The following is a 21759-nucleotide window of genomic DNA, read 5'->3' on the forward strand; positions in this document are numbered from 1 at the left end:
TGTGTGTGTGTGTGTGTGTGTGGTTATGGTGTCAACATTTTGCGGTGCTCTAATAAATGCCTGCTGAATCTCTTCGGGATCCTGATGAAACTGGCCACGTTACCCCCACCCCAGTTACACCAAGGAAGGAAACTGATTTTTGAAAGGCAACAAATGGCAAATAGTCACATAAAAGAAGACCCAAACAGGGTGGAGAGAGAGGGCAGAGTGAACTTTCTCTTCCTCTCCCGAAGGAGTTGAACTCAAGGGCAACCAACGGAGCTGGTTCAGGATGGACACAGCAGATTAGGCAGAGTCATGGGGAAGAAGGCGATCAGGGCCTAATGGCCATGGGGGATAAAGGGGGTGTTCCATTTCAGATGCCCTGAACCTCTGAATCTCAGAGCCAGTATATGAGGCAGGAGGATGGACTGGGTGGTTTACATTTAAATGAACCTTTACGAATTGTTGTTTTTAAATTTTTTAATGAGTTTTTGAACTAGTAACTGAGCATGTTAGAAACTGCCCCCAAGCCGGCTTGCCAGAGGAAGCGGTCAAGAAGCCCCTAAACAAGCAGACAGGCAGGGATGGCAAGGGGAAAGCTAGCTCTTCAAGACTGAGCGTTACCTGGCCTCCTGCCAAGGTACAAGAGCCGTGATGAAGAAGACACGCTGACTTCAAGGCTTGAGAGGATTTTAGATTGTTACTGCCATACAAAGGCCAGAACGAGCCCCGGTGGAAATCTCATTTTTGGATAATATTAGTCTTCCTCAGTGGCTCAATTCTCTATGTCTTAACTGTATGCAATATGTTACTTCTTTGTGTAATTATTGAATAGACCTGTAAGTTTCACATAGCCTGCTGGTCAATCAGGTGTTGGGGAAACCGTGGTGTGCTGTCCCCCCCACCCCCATAGGGTTAGTCCGTGGGGAACAGCATGTGGGCTTAGTCCACAGTTTGAGTGTGGGACCTTCTGCGTGCCAAGCACTCCATGGCCGCTCTCCATGGCTCTCCAGGGTCTCACGCAAAGCTCTTTCCCATCTCCTACTTCCTGGTCCTTTTTGCTGGAGAGACCAGGGATTGAACTTGGGACCTTCTGGATGCCAAGCAGACGCTCTTCCACTGAGCCACAACCCCTCCCCTCTTTTGAAGCAGCTTCTCCTGAGCAAGTGGGGATGCCTGGCATGCCATCCTTGCCCCGTGGCACTGTGCACAAATTATTTGTGACTCTGATTGCAAAGTTGTCTCCGCTGCATAGTGCAGACGTGTTATTGAACTCCCATGGCTGCATCAGGCGGCTTTAGGGAGAATTGTCTGTTCTTATCCTTAGAGACGCAGACCCCTTTCATTTGGACCCGGAGTTCTCCGGAGAACGAACCCGACGGCTGTGGCATGAACCAGCCATGCCGCCTCTCTTCCTCCCCGGTTCTTGCAAAAGCAAACAACCGTGCTGTGAAGGCATTGCAGGGATTTCAGTGCATGTTTTGTTTTTTAAACGCATGTTTCCAGCTCTCATTGTTCACTGGGGAAGTCTATCCCCCCCTCCCGCATGTGCATCAAGAAGGGGAGGGGGACACACATGTTTCTTAAATCCTCAGACATATTACAGTCACGTACAGTAATCCACGTCTTGTGTGCATATCCTTTTAGGACAGAAGATTGTCTTACAGTGGGGTCATCTTTCTTTCAAGTAATACAGTAATATTCTCTTCACACCCAGAGAGGTGGAAATCCATGCTGCTGGCTACTCTGTCCCGGTCTTCTGGCAAGAATGCCTCCCCCCCCCCCAATTCCCTAAACAGCTTAGCACATCCAGCCCCCCAGCTCTGGAGGAGAGAGAAGCCCAAGACCACAGCAGAACTTCTCCTAGCCCCAAGCACCTCTCTCTTGGTGCCTCCTTATTTTTAGAACACTCCTCTGGCACGCTCCCGGAGGGCCGGCTCTGGCACCCAGTTCCCTTTGCTTGCGTCAACCATGTGCCTCCCCCTTTGTCTTCAAGGGGCCGGTCATCATCCTACAGAAAGTCTACCGTGCAGGGCTGGAGTGAAGGTGAAATGCAATCCCCTGGGTGCTTGGCTCAAAGCTCTCTGGAAGACGAGATGCGGGAGACATCTTTCTCCTTGAGGCCCACTCCAACTGGGAGCCTCCTGCCCAAATTCCAAACTGAGCTGGGGGGGGGGGGCAGCAGCATCCAATCACGGGCCAGCTGATCGCCAGCTGTCAGCCAATGGGAGCGGAGCATGAGGTATATATTCCGGACCCCCAGCCCTGGACTCTTGGGTCACCTATTGTGCTGGAGCAGAAGAGGCAGTGCAACACCCCTGGGGAACGGCGCAGGCTCTGATTCTCCCTGTCAGGTAACAGGCACCTGCTGTGGTCCGGAGGCTCCGCTCGGGGGTGGGGGCCGGGTGGGAGCACAAGAGGAGGAGGAGGAGGAGGAATGGACAGGAGCAGGTGCCTCCGCCTCCTGAGGAGGCCAGCGATTCTGATTTTAGAAATGCATGACGTTTTTCCTAAGATATAATTCATTAATGCCAGATTTCGTGCTGAGAAAAGCCCAGTGCAGAAAAAAGGGGTTCTGGAGAACGGGGTGCTACCGGGGACGCTTTCCACGGACTCTTTCATGCCGGGAGAGATGCAGGGGTGGGGTTTGCCCAATGGGAAGAAGCAGGGAACCTCAAAGGGCATCTGGCTTGCGGCAACCTTCAAGGTGACCTTCAAGTCCTGGAGGCCTTGGCCAGGGTGCCTGCGGTTCTCTTGCTGCTGGTATGTCAAGGGGCCAGGGTGGGAGACGAACTGAAGGGCTGTGCGATTCCTGGCCGACCCCCCTTGTCTCCCTCTCCCGCAGCTGACTCCCCATTTCCTTGGCCCTTGCAGAGCCCCCGATATTGAGTTTCTTGGGCCAGCTGACCCCTTGCAAACGCAGCCCCGGGAAGGCAGTCCCCATCTCAGCCAGCAGCTGCCCTTGCAAACTGGGTCCTTTTGTGGACAAGACCGAGGGCTATAAATAAACGGCCGGGCTGACAGCTGAAGCCGTGCCCAGTTTTCCAGTGACGGCAATTGGATCCGAGCGGTGGAATCTTCCCCCCACCCCACTCAGCTGCCCCCCAGTGCACAATTGGTGACTTCACTGCTGATAAGACGTCAGCAGATTCACTGCCGGCCCCCTGCCAGGACTGACACTTGATGGTTTGAAGAGTCCCTGGGCTCAGAGGAGCTGGGCGGCCCAGTCCCCACCTGCAGGCTCCCCTCCTTATGCTCAGGCTGGAGGCCCCTCGATGAGATGTAAGAAAAGCTGCCTAAGGCTAATGGATCCTGGCCATCCAGAGGGGCCGTGAGCACAGAATGAGCCCGGTCCTTGGCGTGACCCCACTGCCCACAGGCCAATGGCTCTCTGGCCCAGCAGCCCTGCCCTTCCCAGCTGCCCTCTAAGCCCGCGGGAACCGAGGAGGTTAGAGCCAAGGTGGAAGCAGGAGCAGGACTGCCCCAAAGGCACAGACCGGAGTCTTCCTTACATCCGTCTCAAATGTTAGAGAACCTTTTTGAGAGTCCCGAGCCAACCTTCTTTGGGAATTTCTGTTTTGAAACTGAACTCTAATGTCTTGCGTCAGGGAGCTTAAGGTGCCAAGTGAGAAGCAAATCTACCTCCCCATTTCCTGCTTTAAAAATGAAAAGGACACCTTTATCTCCTCAACCCGCCTTTTACAAGGATGGTTCTCAGAGCAAAATGGGCCGCTGGGGGGTCTGTCTGGCTGCAGCAGGAGGAGGCCAGGAGCATCTCAAAGACGCACAACATCTGTGGCCGGGAGGAGCTTTCGGGAGTCATGGCTCCCTTCTGGAGATGCTTTGTACCTGAAGAAGTAAGCCATGGCCCATGAAAGCTCCTTCCTGGCCACAGATTTTGTTGGTTTCTAAATTGGACTAAATTGAGCTGGAAGGGACCTCCAGGGTCATCTAGTCCTACCTCCTGCACAATGGAGGAACTCACAAGTACCTACCCATCCACAGTGACCCCAATTTCAAGTGATCTCCCCCAGCCAGAAATCTCCAGAATTCAGCCTGGTCTGGAGGAAATTCACTTACCATCCCACAGCGGCAATTAGCAATTCCCTGGGTGTGCAAGGAAGGGCCACAAGAGACAAACCCTGGCACATCCCCTCCTGCCCACCCACTCACCGTCTGCTTGAGTTCATAAAATCAGCATTTCTGTCAGATGACTCTCTAGCCTTCTAAAGAAGGAGAACCCACCACCTCCCGAGGAAGCCTGTTCCACTGAGGTACTGCTCTCACTGGCCGGGACTTCTTCCGGACGTTTAGTCAAAAGTTCTTTTGAATGAATTTCATCCCATTGGTTCCGGTCTGTCCCTCTGGGGCAACAGAAAACAACTCTGCTCCATCTAATCTAGGACAGCCCCTCAAGTATTTGAAGATGGTTATCAGATCCCCTCTCAGTCGTCTACTCTCTAGGCTAAACAGACCAAGCTCCCCCAACCTTTCTTCATATGTCTTGGTCTCCAAACCCCTCACCATCTTCGTAGCCTCCTCTGGACATGTTCCAGTTTCTCTCCATCTTTCTTCAGTTGTGGTGCCCAAAACTGAACACAGGACTCCAAGTGAAGTCTAATCAGAGCAGAGTAAACTGCTAACATCACCTTGTGGGTTATGGACATTATAATTCAATTAATACAGCCCAAAATCCTGTTTGCCTTTTCAGCCACCGAGTCACACTGTTGACTCATGTTCAGTGTCTGGTCTACTAAGACCCCCAGATCCTTTTCACACGTGCTTCTGCCTAGACAAGTCTCACCTATCCTATAGTGATGCAATTGATTTTATCAACCTCAGTGCAGAACTTTACATTTATCACTATTGAAATCCATTTGATTCATTTTAGCCCAGTTTACTGGACTGTCAAAATCATCTTGTATTCTGATTCTGTCTTCTGGTGTTTTTGTTACCCCTCCCAGTTTAGTGTCATCTGGAAATCTGATAAGAACCCCCTCTATTCCTTTACCCAAATCATTTATGAATATGTTGACCAACACAGGGCACAGAACAGATTTCTGAGGCCCTCCACTTGTCACTCCTCTCCAAGAAGATGACAAACCATTTACAAGCACCCTTGGGGTATGCTGTGTCAACTAGTTCTCAATCCACCTAACAGTAACAGGATTCATACCGCATTTTACCAACAAGAATATAATGCGGAACCTCATCAAAAGCCTTACTGAAATCAAGACAAACTATGTCCACGGCATTCCCATGATCTAGCAAGGGAATAACTTTCTCAAAAAAATTGATAAGGTTGGTCTGACATGGCTTGTCCTTGAGAAACCCTTGCTGACTCTTAGTAATTACAGCCATCCACTCTAGCTGCTCAAGGACTGACAGTTCGATGATTTGTTCTATAATTTTGCCAGCTATAGACATCAAACTGACCGGCCAGTAATTACCCAGATCCTCCTTTTTCCCCTTCTTGAAGATGGGGACAACATTTGCCCACCTCCAATCTCCTGGCACTTCACCTGTTTTCCAAAATAATTGACGGAGGCTCAGAAATTACACCTGCAAGTTCTTTTAATACCCTTGGATGCAAGTCATCTGGCCCAGGGGATTTGATTTCATTTAACGAATCTGGGCTCGTGTTCTCCAGAAATTAATATGTCACTTCTTCCTGCAATACAACATCTGCAAATATATATATAATCCACTGGGACTGAGAATCGTCACCAATCCAGATATAAATCCCCACAGGCACAATGGGGGAATTGTTATCCCCTCTCCAAGGTGCATGTTCACCAGTGGTATAATCAGGTGCAAGGGTCCTCTATTCTGCTATTTCTGTACAAGGGAATGCAGAATTACAGGCTGTTATTGGGGGGGGGGGTGAAGGGCTGACCTTGCGAGTTGGGGCTCTGGCCTTCCAGCCTTGTTTCACCCCTCTCCAGTTTTGGCTATGCCAGGGCAGTGGGCCACTGATTGGCACCTCTCCCATGTTACCACCATTGCTTTCTCGTCTGGCTCCACCGTGCAGGACTCACCCCGTTGACAGCCACCATGCCTTTTGGAAACACCCACAACAAGTTCAAGCTGAACTACACGCCAGAGGATGAGTATCCCGACCTCACCAAGCACAACAACCACATGGCCAAGGTCCTCAACCCTGAGATCTATAAGAAGCTGCGTGACAAGGAGACCCCCAGCGGCTTCACTCTGGACGACTGCATCCAGACTGGTGTGGACAACCCAGGTGAGCCCTTGCCAGCCCTGCCCACAAAGCCTACAAGCTGCCCCAAAGGAACAACCAGTCACCTTTTTTGCCGTCTCCGTCTAAACGAATTCCCAGCCAAATCTTCGGCTGCCCGTAGCTGACGTTGCTCCTTTGCGGCACTGGCCCCACAGTCCGGCTTGTTTGCTCCCTCTGCTGGCTGGCTGGCTCGCATGAAGGAGCAGCTAGACTGGAGTCCAATCTAGTAGGACCTGAGAGACTGACACGATTTCTGGGGGATAAGTTTTCAAGGGCCAGAGCTCTTCGATTATGAGGGTTCATCCTCCCCTGAAGATCTTGGCCTGGAAGGTGCTACGGGACTCAAATCTATCGGTGCTTCTTCAGTACTGTGCAGCTTTCTGTCCCCTTTCTCCCTGTCTGGGCAGGCCACCCCTTCATCATGACCGTCGGCTGTGTGGCTGGGGACGAGGAGACCTACGACGTCTTCAAGGACCTCTTTGACCCCATCATCTCAGACCGTCACGGCGGCTACAAACCCACCGACAAACACAAGACCGATCTCAACCATGAGAACCTGAAGGTGAGGCCGCAGTGCATGGGTGGGTGGGTGGGGGGGACAGGAGGAGTGGCGGGAGCGGGGCTTGTGGGCAGCTGCATGGGGGCCTACCTAATGTCTCCTCCCCCCCTCAACCTCCCCTGCAGGGCGGAGATGATCTGGACCCCAACTATGTGTTCAGCAGCCGTGTGCGGACTGGCCGCAGCATCAAGGGGTACTCTCTGCCCCCCCACTGCAGCCGGGGGGAGCGCCGTGCTGTGGAGAAGCTGTCCATCACCGGTAAGGGGGAAAGGCCAATGTGTCCACTTGGAAAACCTCTCCTCCTTGTGTCAGGGCAGGGACGGGGTGAGGCCTTCTCCATGGTCTCCCTCCTTCCCTCTTCCCAAGGACCCTGGGAGTTATCGCTTCCTGAATCCAACTCTGTGATTCTTGGTTCTCAATAGCTCGGGGGGCGGAGGTGGGGAGTACCTCTGGGCACACCCCACACCACAACCCTGCTGGGACCAAATTGGCCTGGGTTGGGCTCATGCTTGGATGGGAGACTTCCTCAGAGTCCCCCCAAGCCGCCTTGAGTCCCGGGATGGAGGGCGGTCGGGAGATTCCGGTTACATCAGCCCTTCGTGCAGCAAACTCCCCCCCCCACCTGACCCTAACCCCCACAGAAGCAGCAGAACAGGGGCACCCACAGGCCTTGGGGAATCTGGGTGCTCAGTGAAGGAGGAGGAAGGAAAACACTGGCTGGTACAACTCCACCAAAGTTGGCCCATAAAGGTTCTGCCTGCATCAAGGAGCCTGAACGATCGTCAGGCAGTTAAAATGGGGCAGGACAGGCGGCTGAGCTGGTGGAGGGAACTTGAGAGGGGGAGGTTTTGGGGAGTGGGATGAGATTTCCAAATTGCTCTTTCTTCCTGCGATGCCTCATGGGCTGCCTGCTTGCCCAGCCATTGAATAGATCAGTGACGAAGAGGGCCTGCACTAGAAAGCCTTGAATAAATCTTTGTGGGTCTTAAAGGTGCCTGACTGGACTCTGGTTTTATTATGCCAGTCAGTAACTCCTCGGAGAGAGGGGCAGATCCACGCCGCAAGGGCCCACCCCATGTGGTCCAGCCCCACAAACCCGGCCTTTTCGTGTCTCCTCTCCCTCTCTGCAGCCCTGAACAGCCTGACGGGAGAGTTCAAGGGCAAGTATTACCCCCTGAAGGACATGACTGACGCTGAACAGCAGCAGCTCATCGACGACCACTTCCTGTTTGACAAGCCCGTCTCCCCTCTGCTGCTCGCCTCCGGCATGGCCCGGGACTGGCCCGACGCCCGAGGCATCTGGTGAGCACCGAAGGGGCGGCGCTTCTGGGACCAGAGAGCAAATCCCAAGCGGGGTCCGGCGTGGGCTGCCTGCAGGCCTCTGACCTCCCCACTCCCCGTCCTTCGCCGAGAGACTCCCCTGAGACGTCTGCCGCCTGGCAGTTTTGAGTCAGAGAGAAATGCCCACGTGGGCGGCCCTTTGGGTGCCACCCCGGTCCCTGCCGGCTCTTCCTCCTTAGCTAGACAAAGATCGGTCAGCCTTAAACGGCAAGGAGGGGAACAGACTTCCAATTGTTGGCCAAAGTGGTGTGCACAAATGAAAACTACCATCGGGGCTCTTGTGACCAACCTGAAAGCGTTCTGCTGCAGCCCCCCCCCCGGTTCTCCCCCCAAAGAATCCCCTGATCAGAACGGGCCTAGTGGACCTTCCACTCGTGGAGGACTCGTTGCCCGTCCCTGTGCTGAGCCTGCCGAAACGCAGCCCAGCAGCAGCCCTGCCCCCGTCCCGTCCCTAAGGTGGACGTCCCTTGAATGACCCCAAAGGCCCCTTGCCAGAAAGGTTGAGGCCTTTGCCCCCTCTTCCTGCAGGCACAACGACAACAAGACTTTCTTGGTCTGGGTCAACGAGGAGGACCATCTCCGCGTCATCTCCATGCAGAAGGGCGGCAACATGAAGGAAGTCTTCAGGCGCTTCTGTGTCGGGCTGCAGAAGGTGAGCGGCAACCCGGCCTCCGGTCCTGAGAGGGGGCAGGGCAGGACCCTCGGTGGGCAGGGGCGGCCCAGGACCAGGCAGGGAGCCTGGCGGTCTCCTGCAGCAGCAGCATCGGCTGGTCACAAGAGAGCTGGGGCAGGCAGTGGCCCCTCGGGGGCTGCGAGGAGAGCCTGGTAGGGAGGGGATGTTGTTCCCCAATACCTCCGAATGGGGCACCAGAGAGCCTGACCCGAGGGTGGGCTCATGGGGTCAGCGGGATGCCCCCCACAGAGGGATCAGGGGAACAGGACATTGCATGACAGGAGTCCCCGGGGTCTTCCTTGGGCCCTGTGTCCGGTCTGGGACACTTCAGGGTGGATTCTGTCAAGAAGCCAGTGGGGTCTGAATGCTCTCCTCTGTGTGTGTGTGGGGGGGCAGATTGAGGAGATCTTCAAGAAAGCCGGCCACCCCTTCAGCTGGAACGAGCACTTGGGCTACGTCCTGACCTGCCCCTCCAACCTGGGCACCGGCCTGCGTGGGGGCGTCCACGTGAAGCTGCCCAACCTCAGCAAGCACGCCAAGTTCGAGGAGATCCTCACCCGCCTCCGTCTGCAGAAACGTGGCACAGGTGAGCGGAGGGGGGTTTGGCCAAGGCCACGGGCCCAGGGGCGTCGCAGGTGCCCGTCCTCCCGGGGGTCTGTCTGTCTGTCTGCAGGAGCTCAAACCAGTGCCAGCAAATCAGAAAGGCTGACCTGGATGCTTAGAGGCCTCACAGCCATCGCCCCAACCTGAATGCCCCCGACAGATTTAGATCAGAATTGCTCCTCCTGCGGAAGGGGAGAGCCGGCCCCAGGCAGAAAATTCCCCGATGGGTGGGCCATTTTGCACTTCAGAATCCACCCCGGACCCCCAAAGGGAACCCCCAAAACTAGCCCTTTTCAGTTCGAGGTTCTTGCGTCGGATTCCCTGCTCCCAAGGGGCCGTTCTGATCAGGAGCGCGTTGCCTGCCCGGGACAAGCTCCTCCTTGGCCTGAGAGAGGCCTCTGACCTCTGGCGACTGCCCCTTTCCTTCCCAGGCGGCGTGGACACCGAGGCCGTGGGCGCCGTGTTCGACATCTCCAACGCCGACCGCCTGGGCTCCTCCGAGGTGGACCAAGTCCAGCTGGTGGTGGACGGCGTGAAGCTCATGGTGGAGATGGAGAAGAAGCTGGAGAAAGGCCAAGCCATCGACGACATGGTCCCTGCTCAGAAGTGAGCGCGCCACCTCGGCCCCCTGGCTGCCCCCTGCAGACTGGCCTCGGACTCCGGGGGGTGACCCAACCTCTTCGCTCCCCACAGCCGCTCCCCTTTGGCGCCCTCCCCTCCCCCGTCCGGGGAGGCCAGGGCTGAGGGACGGCTGCCCCACACCACCACCGGGGAGGCTCATGTCACCGGAGCCGGAGGGGAAGCAGTTAATAAAGATAGCGATGGCCCCAAAGCCTTGCCTCCCCACTCGAGGGCACGCTCTCTGCCTCTTCTTTCTTGCTTGGGCGGGGGGGGGCTTCAGGGGCAGCGGGGTCCAAAGGGCACCGAGGGCAGCACAGTGACCGGCAATGCAGTGGGCACCTTGGCTGGCGGACAGGCCCTCACGGACCAGCCTCAGGCTCCATTGAAAAACAGCCCCTGGACGGCAGCTTCAGCACACTTGAGCCCCCAGGCCACAACACTTGGGGCGGGGGGCTGCCCCCTCCTTACTGTCCTCCCCACCCCCGAGCTCCAACTAGGTGTTCCTGGGGAGAGCTCACCAAAGGGCTGCTGAGCTTCAGCTGCGTTACCATGAACAAACAACGTGGTTTCCAGGCCAAAGCCGTTCAGAGGTGGTTTTGCCAGAGGTGGTTTTGCCAAGATCAGGCTAGGCCGGCTCATCCGGGTCAAGGCATGGCAGGAATGGAGGCAGGAAGCTATGGCCTACCTCTGCGTAGCAACCCTGCCCTTCTGGAGGGGGGGTCTCAGGAGGGAAGCCCCCGCTTCACATAGGAGATCTAGCCAGGCTGGGCCATCCCTCCCTGCAGGGGGCCTCTCAGCACGGCCAGGGGCTCCGAGCTGCTGCGGAGACGGGACGGTAGACAGGTGAAAGAGTCAGCCAATCGCACGGACCTAGGGCTTGGTTTGCTTTCCAGCCGCCTCTGACCATAAGCAGAGTGCCCCCTGCTGAGCAGCTACACCCGCCTCGTCAGGCCCTGGAAGGTGCTGCAGTCCCCCCTCCCCCCGGCCCTGTCCCCCAAGGCAAGGACCCAGCCAGGCACGCGAGGAGGCTCTCTGTGTTTATTACGGGTTCGGAACAGACCGCCGCTCGGGCTGGAATAACTTACAACTGTCCCACAGCAAGGCCTGGATCGTGAATATCTCTACCCAATAATACAGGGGCTAATGGGACTGATATTTACAGGGGAGTCTGTACAGATGGGGGGCAAACAGGCAGGAGTGGGGGGCAGGGAGGGGGCAGCTCACAGCAGTGGGGGGGGGCAAGGGTCTGGAAGGGAAGGAGATGAGGGAGGGAGGGAAACCCATTTGATTTTCCCGAGTGCTGCCCAATTTAGCATCATCAGGCCAGGGCCCAACGGGGGCAAGATTGCCATGAGGCCCCCCAATTCCTGCCCCACCCCAGCCTAGGCCAGGACCATCCCAGTCCACCCCCCCCCCTGCTCACTCAGCTTCTGTTCCACGCCGGAAACCAGACCCCTCCCTGGGGGCCCAAGGCCGCTTGGACTCTGTGCTGCTGAACCCCAGCTCCAGGCCTAAGGTGCCCAGATGGGCCGGCCCAGCAGGGGGCTGGAGGGCTGCCCCGGACGCCTCTCGGGTGCAGAAAGGCCTCTGCTTCCTCTGCGGCCCCGTTTCTGCACATGCGCCACTTCCAGTGTGGGGTCCGATTCTGAAGAAGTTGATTGACTGAAGCCCTTGAACCATCACCCCCACCCCCCAGGGCCAGCCGCCTCTGCCATGCAGCAAGGGGGGACACGCGGGGGCCTGTCTGCTACTTTAGGAGGAGGCTAAACCGTAGAGGCAGGAAGGCCCCCTTTAGCTGGCCCAGGTGGAAACCCTCCTTGGGGAGCGGAAAGGGAAAGGGGGTCGCCACACCACAGCTGTCCGATCACCCCAGGGGAGGGATGCCCTCTGCCCCATCCGTGGTTCCCAGGAGCTGAGCACCACTCTAGCCCCCAAGCCACAGGGCGGCAGCCCCACAGGTGAAGAACAGGTCATCCTCGCCGCCTGATGAGATGCAGCCGGCAGCATCTCCCTGGCCCCAGAATTAGCCCCCTTGCTCCAGTCTCCTCTCCCCCCCCCATCTCCCCCTCCGCACCCTGGAGCCACAACTGGAGCCCCAGGCAAGCCAGGAAGTCTCGGCCACTCACACCAAAGTCCGCCCCCGCTGCTGGGGGACACAGAGGGCAGGGGGGGGGCGTGGGGGGGGCTGCAACTCTCCTGACGTTGAACCAGAATGAGGGCCTGGGAGACCTCTTTGCTCACCCAAAGGCAGCTGGAATAAAAACCGGCTTGGCGTTGAAACGGGACCAATTTGCCACTTTGATTTAAACCCAAGGGACTAAGCGGGGCGTCGTTATTCCCTCCCTCCGCAAGGCGGTGTGCGTGGGGACCCAAAACTGAACCCAGGAGCTTCACAGCAGGCCCTTCCCCCGGTGGGGGCAGGGGGAAGAAGATGGGGGGGGGGAGAAGGGTCAAAAATATGTCGCAAATCCCTCCCCCTTGCCACCCAAAGCTCTGGGGAAGCCCAACACCCGCCCGGTGAAGCTCAGGAGACTCGGCCACTTCCGCGGCTGCAGCCTGAAGAGGGTCCCCTGCCCCTTTGTCCTCCCCACGGCTGACGGGGGGGTCGGGGGGTCGGCACAGCTCCTCTGTCCGACGGCCACAGAGCCAGGCTCCGAGTGCAAGTCCTGGCCCCGCGTGGAGAACGGCCGGCGCCCTTGTTGCCCAGCCTGCGGGTCGAGCCCCGCGGCCGAGCGCCTCCCGGGTGCTAGAGTTGTAGCTGGTCAGTGATCTTGGCCACCAGCCCCCGGAAGGCCAGCGAGGTGCCCACCTGGCGCCGGAAAAGCACCCCGTGGAGCCCGCCCAGCCGCTGTATCCGGCAGACCTCCACCTCGAAGCAGCAGAACTGGTCGCTGGGGCTCTTCTCGTGCGTACAGGACAGGACAAACGGCTCCCGCTGGTGGCTGCAGCAGTTGGCGGCGTCCGTGGCCTGGCGGAGGGCGGCCAGGATAGCCTCGGCGGGCAGGGCGCTGGTGAGCTTCACATTCCAGGTAAATCGGAGCAGCCGGGGTTCTGTTTCCGCTTGATTCCAAGGTAAATTGCAACTGGGGGAGGAGGAGGAGCAGAGATGGATGGACACCCTTTCTCGCCTCACGCTCCGCACTGCCTTGGTCACAGCCAGGTCTCACAGCCGGGAGGCTGGACTGGATGGGCCCTCCCTGGTCTGACCCAGCAGGGCTCCCCTGATGTCCTTAGGAAGGCCTCGGCCTCCCTGCCCTGTGGCTGGCCCTGCAGAGGAACTGGCTGGCCCCTGTGTGAGACGGGAGGCTGGACTGGATGGGCCCTCCCTGGTCTGATCCAGCAGGGCTCTCCTGATGTCCTTAGGAAGGCCTCGGCCTCCCTGCCCTGTGGCTGGCCCTCCAGAGGAACTGGCTGGCCCCTGGGTGAGACGGGAGGGTGGACTGGATGGGCCCTCCCAGCCCTGACCCAGCAGGGCTCCCCTGATGTCCTTAGGAAGGCCTCGGCCTCCCTGCCCTGTGGCTGGCCCTGCAGAGGAACTGGCTGGCCCCTGTGTGAGACGGGAGGCTGGACTGGATGGGCCCTCCCTGGTCTGACCCAGCAGGGCTCTCCTGATGTCCTTAGGAAGGCCTCGGCCTCCCTGCCCTGTGGCTGGCCCTCCAGAGGAACTGGCTGGCCCCTGGGTGAGACGGGAGGGTGGACTGGATGGGCCCTCCCAGCCCTGACCCAGCAGGGCTCCCCTGATGTCCTTAGGAAGGCCTCGGCCTCCCTGCCCTGTGGCTGGCCCTGCAGAGGAACTGGCTGACCCCTGGGTTAGACGGGAGGCTGGACTGGATGGGCCCTCCCTGGTCTGACCCAGCAGGGCTCCCCTGATGCCCTTAGGAAGGCCTCGGCCTCCCTGCCCTGTGGCTGGCCCTGCAGAGGAACTGGCTGACCCCTGGGTTAGACGGGAGGCTGGACTGGATGGGCCCTCCCTGGTCTGACCCAGCAGGGCTCCCCTGATGTCCTTAGGAAGGCCTCGGCCTCTCTGCCCTGTGGCTGGCCCTGCAGAGGAACTGGCTGGCACCTGGGTGAGACGGGAGGCTGGACTGGATGGGCCCTCCCTGGCCTGACCCAGCAGGGCTCCCCTGATTTCCTTAGGAAGGCCTCGGCCTCCCTGCCCTGTGGCTGACCCCTGGGTTAGACGGGAGGCTGGACTGGATGGGCCCTCCCTGGTCTGACCCAGCAGGGCTCTCCTGATGTCCTTAGGAAGGCCTCGGCCTCTCTGCCCTGTGGCTGGCTCTGCAGAGGAACTGGCTGGCCCCTGGGTGAGACGGGAGGCTGGACTGGATGGGCCCTCCCTGGTCTGACCCAGCAGGGCTCCCCTGATGTCCTTAGGAAGGCCTCGGCCTCTCTGCCCTGTGGCTGGCCCTGCAGAGGAACTGGCTGGCCCCTGGGTGAGACGGGAGGCTGGACTGGATGGGCCCTCCCTGGCCTGACCCAGCAGGGCTCCCCTGATTTCCTTAGGAAGGCCTCGGCCTCCCTGCCCTGTGGCTGGCCCTGCAGAGGAACTGGCTGCCCCTGGGTTAGACGGGAGGCTGGACTGGATGGGCCCTCCCTCGTCTGACCCAGCAGGGCTCCCCTGATTTCCTTAGGAAGGCCTCGGCCTCCCTGCCCTGTGGCTGGCCCTGCAGAGGAACTGGCTGGCCCCTGGGTGAGACGGGAGGCTGGACTGGATGGGCCCTCCGTGGCCTGACCCAGCAGGGCTCCCCTGATGTCCTTAGGAAGGCCTCGGCCTCTCTGCCCTGTGGCTGGCCCTGCAGAGGAACTGCCTGGCCCCTGTGTGAGGCGGGAGGCTGGACTGGATGGGCCCTCCCTGGTCTGACCCAGCAGGGCTCCCCTGATGTCCTTAGGAAGGCCTCGGCCTCCCGGCCCTGTGGCTGGCCCTGCAGAGGAACTGGCTGGCCCCTGTGTGAGACGGGAGGCTGGACTGGATGGGCCCTCCCTGGCCTGACCCAGCAGGCCTCCCCTGATATCCTTAGGAAGGCCTCGGCCTCCCTGCCCTGTGGCTGGCCCTGCGGGGGAACTGGCTGGCCCCTGGGTGAGACGGGAGGCTGGACTGGATGGGCCCTCCCTGGCCTGACCCAGCAGGGCTTTCCTGATGTCCTTAGGACTCCCTCGGACTCCCTGCCCTGTGGCTGGCCCTGCAGAGGAACTGGCTGGCCCCTGTGTGAGGCGGGAGGCTGGACTGGATGGGCCCTCCCTGGCCTGACCCAGCAGGGCTCCCCTGAGGTCCTTAGGAAGGCTCAACTACCCCACCCTAAATACACAAGCAGGGCCTGTCTGGCCTCCCAAAGGGAAGTGGAGCTACCACAACCGCTGCAGCAGGTGTGATCCAGCCCAGCCACCCATGAGGCCTCCTCCTGGTACTTTCCACCCTACTCCTCGTGAGGTGGGGCCAGGGCCAACAGAGGGTAATGAACGTCCACCCCCAGACTTCCACTCAGCCCTGCAAGCTCCCAAGAGCACACGAGGCACCACTCTCAGGTTTTGAGGCATCTCTTTGCATGACTGCAAATTTAATGTGGCTTTTCTGCATTTCTGTGGACTCCCACCTCCCATACGGACTACAACCTACTGAAGCACCGTGGGCAGACCCAAGGAGGGACGTGGGGCTTCAAGCATAGCAGAGACGTACCTTGTGAGCGCAGGTCCCCTGATTCTCTCAGGTTCGTCTGCGACCCTGGGAAGAGAAAGGAAGGCAGAGGTGAAGGCTGGAGCTGGACACAGCAGAGATGAAGAAGAGTTGGTTCTTAGATGCTGCTTTTCTCTACCCAAAGGAGTCTCAAGGCGGCTTCCAATCGCCTTCCCTTTCCTCTCCCCACAACAGACACCCTGTGAGGGAGGGGAGGCTGAGAGAGCCCTGAGATTACTGAAGAAGAGTTGGTTCTTAGATGCCACTTTTATCTACCTGAAGTTGTCTCAAAGCGGCTTACAGTCGTCTTCCCTTTCCTCTCCCCACAACAGACACCCTGTGAGGGTGGCTAAGAGAGCCCTGATATTCCTGCTCACTCAGAACAGCTTTATCAGTGCTGTGGCGAGCCCAAGGTTGGTAGAGGATGGAGCAGAGTTACTCTCTCTTGCCTCAAAGGGACGGACCAGAACCAATGGGATGAAATTAATTCAAAAGAAATTCCATCTAACCATCCGGAAGAAATTCCTGAAAGTCAGAGTGGTTCCTCAGTGGAATAGGCTTCCTCGGGAGGTGGTGGGTTCTCCATCTTGGGAGATTTCTAAACAGAGGCTAGACAGCCATCTGACGGAGAGGCTGATTCTGTGAAGGCTCAAGGGGGTGGCAGGTGACAGTGGAGGAGCGAGAGGGTTGTGAGTGGCCAGTGTGACAGAGTGTTGGACTGGATGGGTCACTGGTCTGATCCAACATGGCTTCTCTGATATTCCTATGTCTGGGATTGGGATAGTCTGTCCCCTTAGTGCTTGGGGGGGGGTGTCAGTGGCAGGTCTTCTGGAGTTCAGGCCCCGCTGGTGGACTTCCTGAGGGCCCCTGCATTTTGGCCACTGCGGGACACTAAGTTGGGCTGGATGGGCCATTAGCCTGATCCAACATGGCTTCTCTTACATTCTTATGTCTGAGGCAGGGGTGCTCTGTATGCTTGGTGTTTTGGGGGGCAACAGTGGGGGGAGGGGCTTCTGGCCCTGCTGGTGGCCCTCCTGGTGGCCCCTGGGTTTGGGCCGCTGTGTGAGCCAGAGGGTTAGACTGGAGGACCACTTGACCCAACATGGCTTCTTCAGTTCCTATGTGCTCCTGTGGGCACTCAAAGCTGCATGCTCCTCCAAAAAAAATAATCCCTTGGACTGAGGGAAGAGGATGATTCAGGGAAGAGGATGCAGGGCCTCAAGGCCAAGGACAGCTGAGGACCCCAATCAGAGTCTGGGACAGAGGCAGGAGGAGCCCCAACTCCCAGATGCAGGGACTTATGGGGCTCTGCCAGAGGTTTCAGGTTTATGCAAGGACACCCCCCCCCCCCCGTCTCCCATCCAGGAACCTGAGGCCGTATCCTAAGGAGGAGAAAGAGCTCCCCTCCCTGACCCAACCTAGCTCTGCAGGGGGGCAGGCACCCTGTGGGACCCTCTTCTCTGCTACTGGGTGACACAGAGGCGCTCTTTGATGGGTCAGCATTCCAGTCCACCCAAGGCCCCAAGAGACTCAACTCCCCCACAACGCCCTCCCGCAAGCCTAGCCAGGCCTCAGACTGAGGGCTAGAAGGAAGAGTGTCTCTGAGCCTGTGCAGACTACATGTCTGAGATCAGGGGAAGAGGGCTCCTGGGCTAAAGGCGTGACTCCTGGCCCGGCATGGGTCTTGGCACCGCCCTTCCTGAGTTCCACACTGTCCAAAGCCCCAGGACTGGAGATTGCTAAGCCCCTCACTACGAACCCAACCAACCCCCGAAAACAAGGAAGCAAGCTTTTTTGCGAGGGGAGGGGAGGAGAAAGAGAGGAGGCAGCCAAAGACGGCAGGGACAGGAGGGCAGCCACGGCCCTGCGGAGGAGAAAAGCAGCCCAACTTACTGATTTTAGATCCTTGAGGCATTGAAGCACCCGAGACACACCTGTTAGAATTCTGCCGCTTAGAGGGGTCAAGAGTGACCCTGAAAACAGAGAAAAGCCAGAGTGAAATCAGGCACGGAGGAGCAGCAGAGCGGAAGCAAGAGAGGTTAGTCCAGAGAGAAATCCCTTCCCTGCCGCGGGAAGAGCGGGCCTCAGCCCCAGGAGTCGGCTGCCTCTTCCAACTAGGGTGGGGCACAGCTGGTCCTCGTGGCACATCGGCTCCGGGGCCTCTCCGTCCGCTTCTAGGTCAGGGATCCGGAGTGCAGCCCTTGTGGTCATCACTCCCCCACCCACAATTTCTCTCCTGCCTGCCAAATATTTTCAAAGCTTAGGTGGGCTGGGGCGGGGGGAGGTCTGTTGTCCAGCAAGTCTGATTGGCCATGCCTTGCTTTGAAGGCAGCCGCACAAGGATCATCATTGGTCAACTGAGGGTGCTTGGGTGCGTGTGTGAGCGTCAGGGAAGGATTTGGGCAAAGCAAGCGTCCTTGCTAGGCACATCGGTATAACGTCTATGGCAGGGGTAGTCAAATTGCAGCCCTCCAGATGTCCATGGACTACAATTCCCATGAATTGCATTCGCTGGCAGGGGCTCATGGGAATTGTAGTCCATGGACCTCTGGAGGGCTGCAGTTTGACTACCCCTGGCCTATGGTTTGGGGTGGCTTGCAGACACACAACAGGAAGCCCGCCCTGTTCTTTGGCCACGGACTGCACTACGAAGGAGCCAGGATCTCCACTCTCAAGCAACCACTGGGGAAACCGTGTCGCTGAAGGCGGGGGATGTGCCCACTGGCGGCACACCATGTTCATCAGAAGCAGCGATGAAACACGGATATCGCTCTCAGGCCTAAGCAACAGAAAACGCTGGACGATGCAATGCTGGCTCAGGCCAGCCGGATCCTGCCATATCTCTGAAGGTTGCTATGCAAAGGCAGGCCATGGCCAAGGGTCTCTGAACCTCTCTAGCCCTGGGAACCCGGCCAGGTCATCGTAAGCTGGCTGCAGCTGGATGGCCATTTCCGCCACCGACATCCTTTGGGGATTTCGGAATAAAGACACCCTGAGACGGCCAATGGCCCACAGCATCCTCGCACGGGCCCCTTCCCCTTCGAGCGCAGCCAGAGCGCCCTGTGGCACCTCGGGACCCTCTCTGCAAAGAGTTCCACATGCGCAGGGCAGAGTCACAGTTAGCGCAACACAGAACATGAAGGGAAACAAAAGCCCAATTTGGGAAATGGATGAGAACCATGAAGGTTAGGGGCGAAAGTGCAGATAGAAAAACAGAAACAATGTATGAATAGAGCCCAAGATGTTTAAAAAGGATGCAAGAAGATCTTATCTCTTGGGCACACACAAAGTATCTCTGAGCGTACCCCGTCAAGGACCTTTGCTCAGAGAAGCCCTGCGTGGGATTATCCAATAGCCAGGAGAGGATTTAAAAAATGCTTGCTGGCTGGGAATTCTGCCTGGAGCATAAGCATCATAACGAGCACATGCAGGACCAGAACTAGCTGTAACAGATTACAGAAGTACTTGCATCCCTGTTTTTTAAATGTACAAGTGTGTGTCTTGACCTCTGAGGAAGATCAGTATCATTGAAACACCCTGGGGCTGAACTTGTTGGCCTTTGTGGCGTACACAGGGGATGATGCTTTATGCGTGTACCAGTAGATAAGATATTCTATCGTCATCATCTTTTGGTTTAATTTATAGACTGCCCTTCCGTATTGCCTGGGGACAGCGTGCATCAGTAAGAATAACAATAAGAGTAGCAATCATATACATTAATTAACATTAAAAACATTAAAACCCATTAACATTTCATCTCACCATTCCATTCAGCAGTGTCATTTATTGGAGTAGTCATTTATTATTTCTCATTAGTACCAAAGCCCATTGCATTCTGTAATGCAGGGGTCCCTAATCTTTTTATCACAGGGGACCGGTCAATGCGTGACAATTTTACTGAGGCCCGAGGAGAGGGGTGGTCTTTTGCCAAGGGACGTCGCCGCCACCTAAGCCCCTGCTCCACTTGCTTTCCCGCCGGCGTCCCTGACTTCCTGCCACCCACTGGGGGGTGCTGCCAGCAGCAGCTGCGCATTGTCACACCGAGGGGGAGCCCCATCCATGGCGGCCGCTGGAGAGCACCAAAGGTGAGCCGGTGGCAGAGTGGCAGGGCAGCCCCTGAGGCAACAGCCGGGGACGAGGACAAGCCGCGGCCCGGTACAGAATGATCTACGGACCGGTACCAGTTCTCAGACTGGTTGGGGACCACTGCTGTAATGGCCCAGTGGCACTAGCTCATGGTTTGGTGTGGGTTTAGTGGCTCACTTGGAAGCTGGCAACCCTAAGAGGAGGTCTCTCTGTGCACAGGAGTCTTGACCTTAGTCAGGTTTATGCACACCCAGGTAGTGTGGAATTCCAGAACACGAACCTACAGCAGTCTGGCAACCTGACCTCCTCTCTGCAGTGTTTGCTTGGCCTGAAATAAGTCAGGGGGTGATAGGTGGCTGCGGAGGCATTGCACACCTTCAAGGCCCCACTTCCAAACTTCAAAGAACATATTCAGACCAGGGACAGCCAACCTCCAGGTGGGGCCTGGAGATCTCCTGGAATTGCAGCTCATCTCCAGACTATAAAGATCATCTCCACAGGCAAAAATGGCTGCTCTGGAAGGGTGACTCTGAGGTACTGCATCATTTTCAAGTCCAAGCTCCAAATCTCCAGGAATGTTTCCAACCCAGGGGTAGCCAACCTCCAGGTGGGGCCTGGAGATCTCCTGGAATTGCTGCTCATCTCCAGACTATAAAGATCAGCCCCCCCCCCCCAGGCAGAAAGGGCTTCTTTGGAGGGTGGACAGGCCTGTTGCGCAAAAGAAACATTTGAGGCTTCCCTCACAGGTGGAGATGAAACACGTGAGGCCTACTGCACAGGGTTGTTGTGCAGATGAAGGCAAAAGAACTCCTGCAACAGAATCTAGTTTCACCTGCACAACAACCTTGTGCAGTAGGCCTCTAATGTTCAGAGAGTTGCAGAGATGAGACACGCATGGCTTGGCTGCGTCTTCCCTCCAGCCAGTGAGGCCGGCCACAGCCGTATTTTAAGTGGGAAGGGGCTTTTCCGTGGCCTCCCTGTCAGCCAGCAGTTAGGCAGAAGGGGAAAGCTTTCTCCCTCCCCCCTCCAAAGGAAAGACTCCCCTGCGTTGCTCTTGGAAACACGTCCCGCCCCTCAGTCAGGGGCTGACAGAGGCTCCCTAAGGGCGGCAGGGGGGGGGGCGGAATCCTGAGCAGGAGCAGCCATTGGCCCCGAGAGGGGGAGATTCCACCAATAGGAGTCTTTGGAACCTTCAGCATGTTGTCAGAAGTATAAATCACTCTTTATGTATGTAGACGAGGGGTAGTCAAACTGCGGCCCTCCAGATGTCCATGGACTACAATTCCCATGAGCCCCTGCCAGCGTTTGACTACCGCTGATTGTAGATGAAGAAGATAAACAAACTGAACAAACAAACCAACATTTGCTGTTCTTTGTGGAGGTTTTCTGTTTTACAGTTCAAACACTTTGAGCTCTAATAGTAAATTGTTTCTATTTCTGTATATATATATATATGGATTCATCCCACTTTCATGGTTCTCACAGTCAGCTTTCCCTCTGGAGTACCGCCTGATTCTCTGGCCCCCAAGAGTCACTTCTGGGTGGGAACGGGTTGGGGGCTGAAGCTGCTAAACTACCAGGGGAAGAGAGAGAGCAAGCGGGGGGGGGGGTGGAGAAGGCGCCTGGGGGGGGGAGTAGCCGGCCAGCAGGTAGACAGCTAGCATTGGAGACGCCGTGGGGGGGTCCCGGCCCACTCACCTCCGCGTGAGCTTCGACGTGAGCTTGCTGAACAGGTTGGAGGTGGCTCTGCTGCGGCTCTGCGGCAGGGGCGTGGCTTCATGGGAGAGCGTCGGGGAGGTCGGGGGGCCGTTCTGCACGCCAGTCCCACGCCGGTCCCGCACCTGGCCCCCGTGGAAGGTGCTGCGGATGTTGGTGCCACGCGAGAGCCGGGTGCGGTCCGAAGACGTGGAGGAGGTGGCGATGCTGTGGCTGGAGGGGGAGGCCGGGGGCACCCGGCTGGAGACAGAGCTGGGGAAGGG

At 57.6% G+C, this 21759-nt stretch overlaps 2 protein-coding genes across 5 annotated transcripts in view; one reads left to right on the top strand and one right to left on the bottom strand.

The window, feature by feature from the left end:
* Positions 1-2179: 2179 nt before the first annotated feature.
* Positions 2180-10253, top strand: CKM (creatine kinase, M-type). The gene is made up of 8 exons (XM_077318632.1): positions 2180-2336; positions 6014-6229; positions 6634-6788; positions 6911-7043; positions 7916-8087; positions 8655-8778; positions 9196-9385; positions 9834-10253. The coding sequence occupies exons 2-8, from the start codon at positions 6037-6039 to the stop codon at positions 10010-10012; spliced, it is 1146 nt and encodes a 381-aa protein (XP_077174747.1). The 5' UTR covers positions 2180-2336; positions 6014-6036; the 3' UTR covers positions 10013-10253.
* Positions 10254-11047: 794 nt separating this feature from the next.
* MARK4 (microtubule affinity regulating kinase 4) overlaps positions 11048-21759 on the bottom strand; it is a 50297-nt gene continuing 39585 nt past the window's right edge. For 3 of the 4 annotated variants that reach the window (XM_077318593.1, XM_077318594.1, XM_077318592.1), the window contains exons 15-17: positions 21479-21748; positions 15698-15742; positions 11048-13106 (exon numbers count right to left, since the gene is read on the bottom strand). In XM_077318593.1, the coding sequence (XP_077174708.1) occupies positions 12770-13106; positions 15698-15742; positions 21479-21748 (652 nt within the window). In that variant the 3' untranslated portion in view covers positions 11048-12769. Of the gene's footprint in view, positions 13107-15697; positions 15743-17587; positions 17668-21478; positions 21749-21759 lie in introns of all 4 variants that reach the window. The other variant, XM_077318595.1, reaches the window with a different exon arrangement.

This window comes from Paroedura picta, unplaced genomic scaffold (assembly GCF_049243985.1).
Source record: "Paroedura picta isolate Pp20150507F unplaced genomic scaffold, Ppicta_v3.0 Ppicta_v3_sca21, whole genome shotgun sequence".
NCBI classification, from domain to species: Eukaryota; Metazoa; Chordata; class Lepidosauria; order Squamata; family Gekkonidae; genus Paroedura; species Paroedura picta.

What these genes read in the sequence shown, in the direction of transcription:
- CKM (XM_077318632.1), top strand. Translation starts at nt 6,037, where the DNA reads ATGCCTTTTGGAAACACCCACAACAAGTTCAAGCTGAACTACACGCCA. An exon ending in GACTGGTGTGGACAACCCAG is followed by an intron (nt 6,230 to 6,633) that starts GTGAGCCCTTGC and finishes CTGTCTGGGCAG; the next exon opens with GCCACCCCTTCATCATGACC. An exon ending in TCTGCAGAAACGTGGCACAG is followed by an intron (nt 9,386 to 9,833) that starts GTGAGCGGAGGG and finishes TTTCCTTCCCAG; the next exon opens with GCGGCGTGGACACCGAGGCC.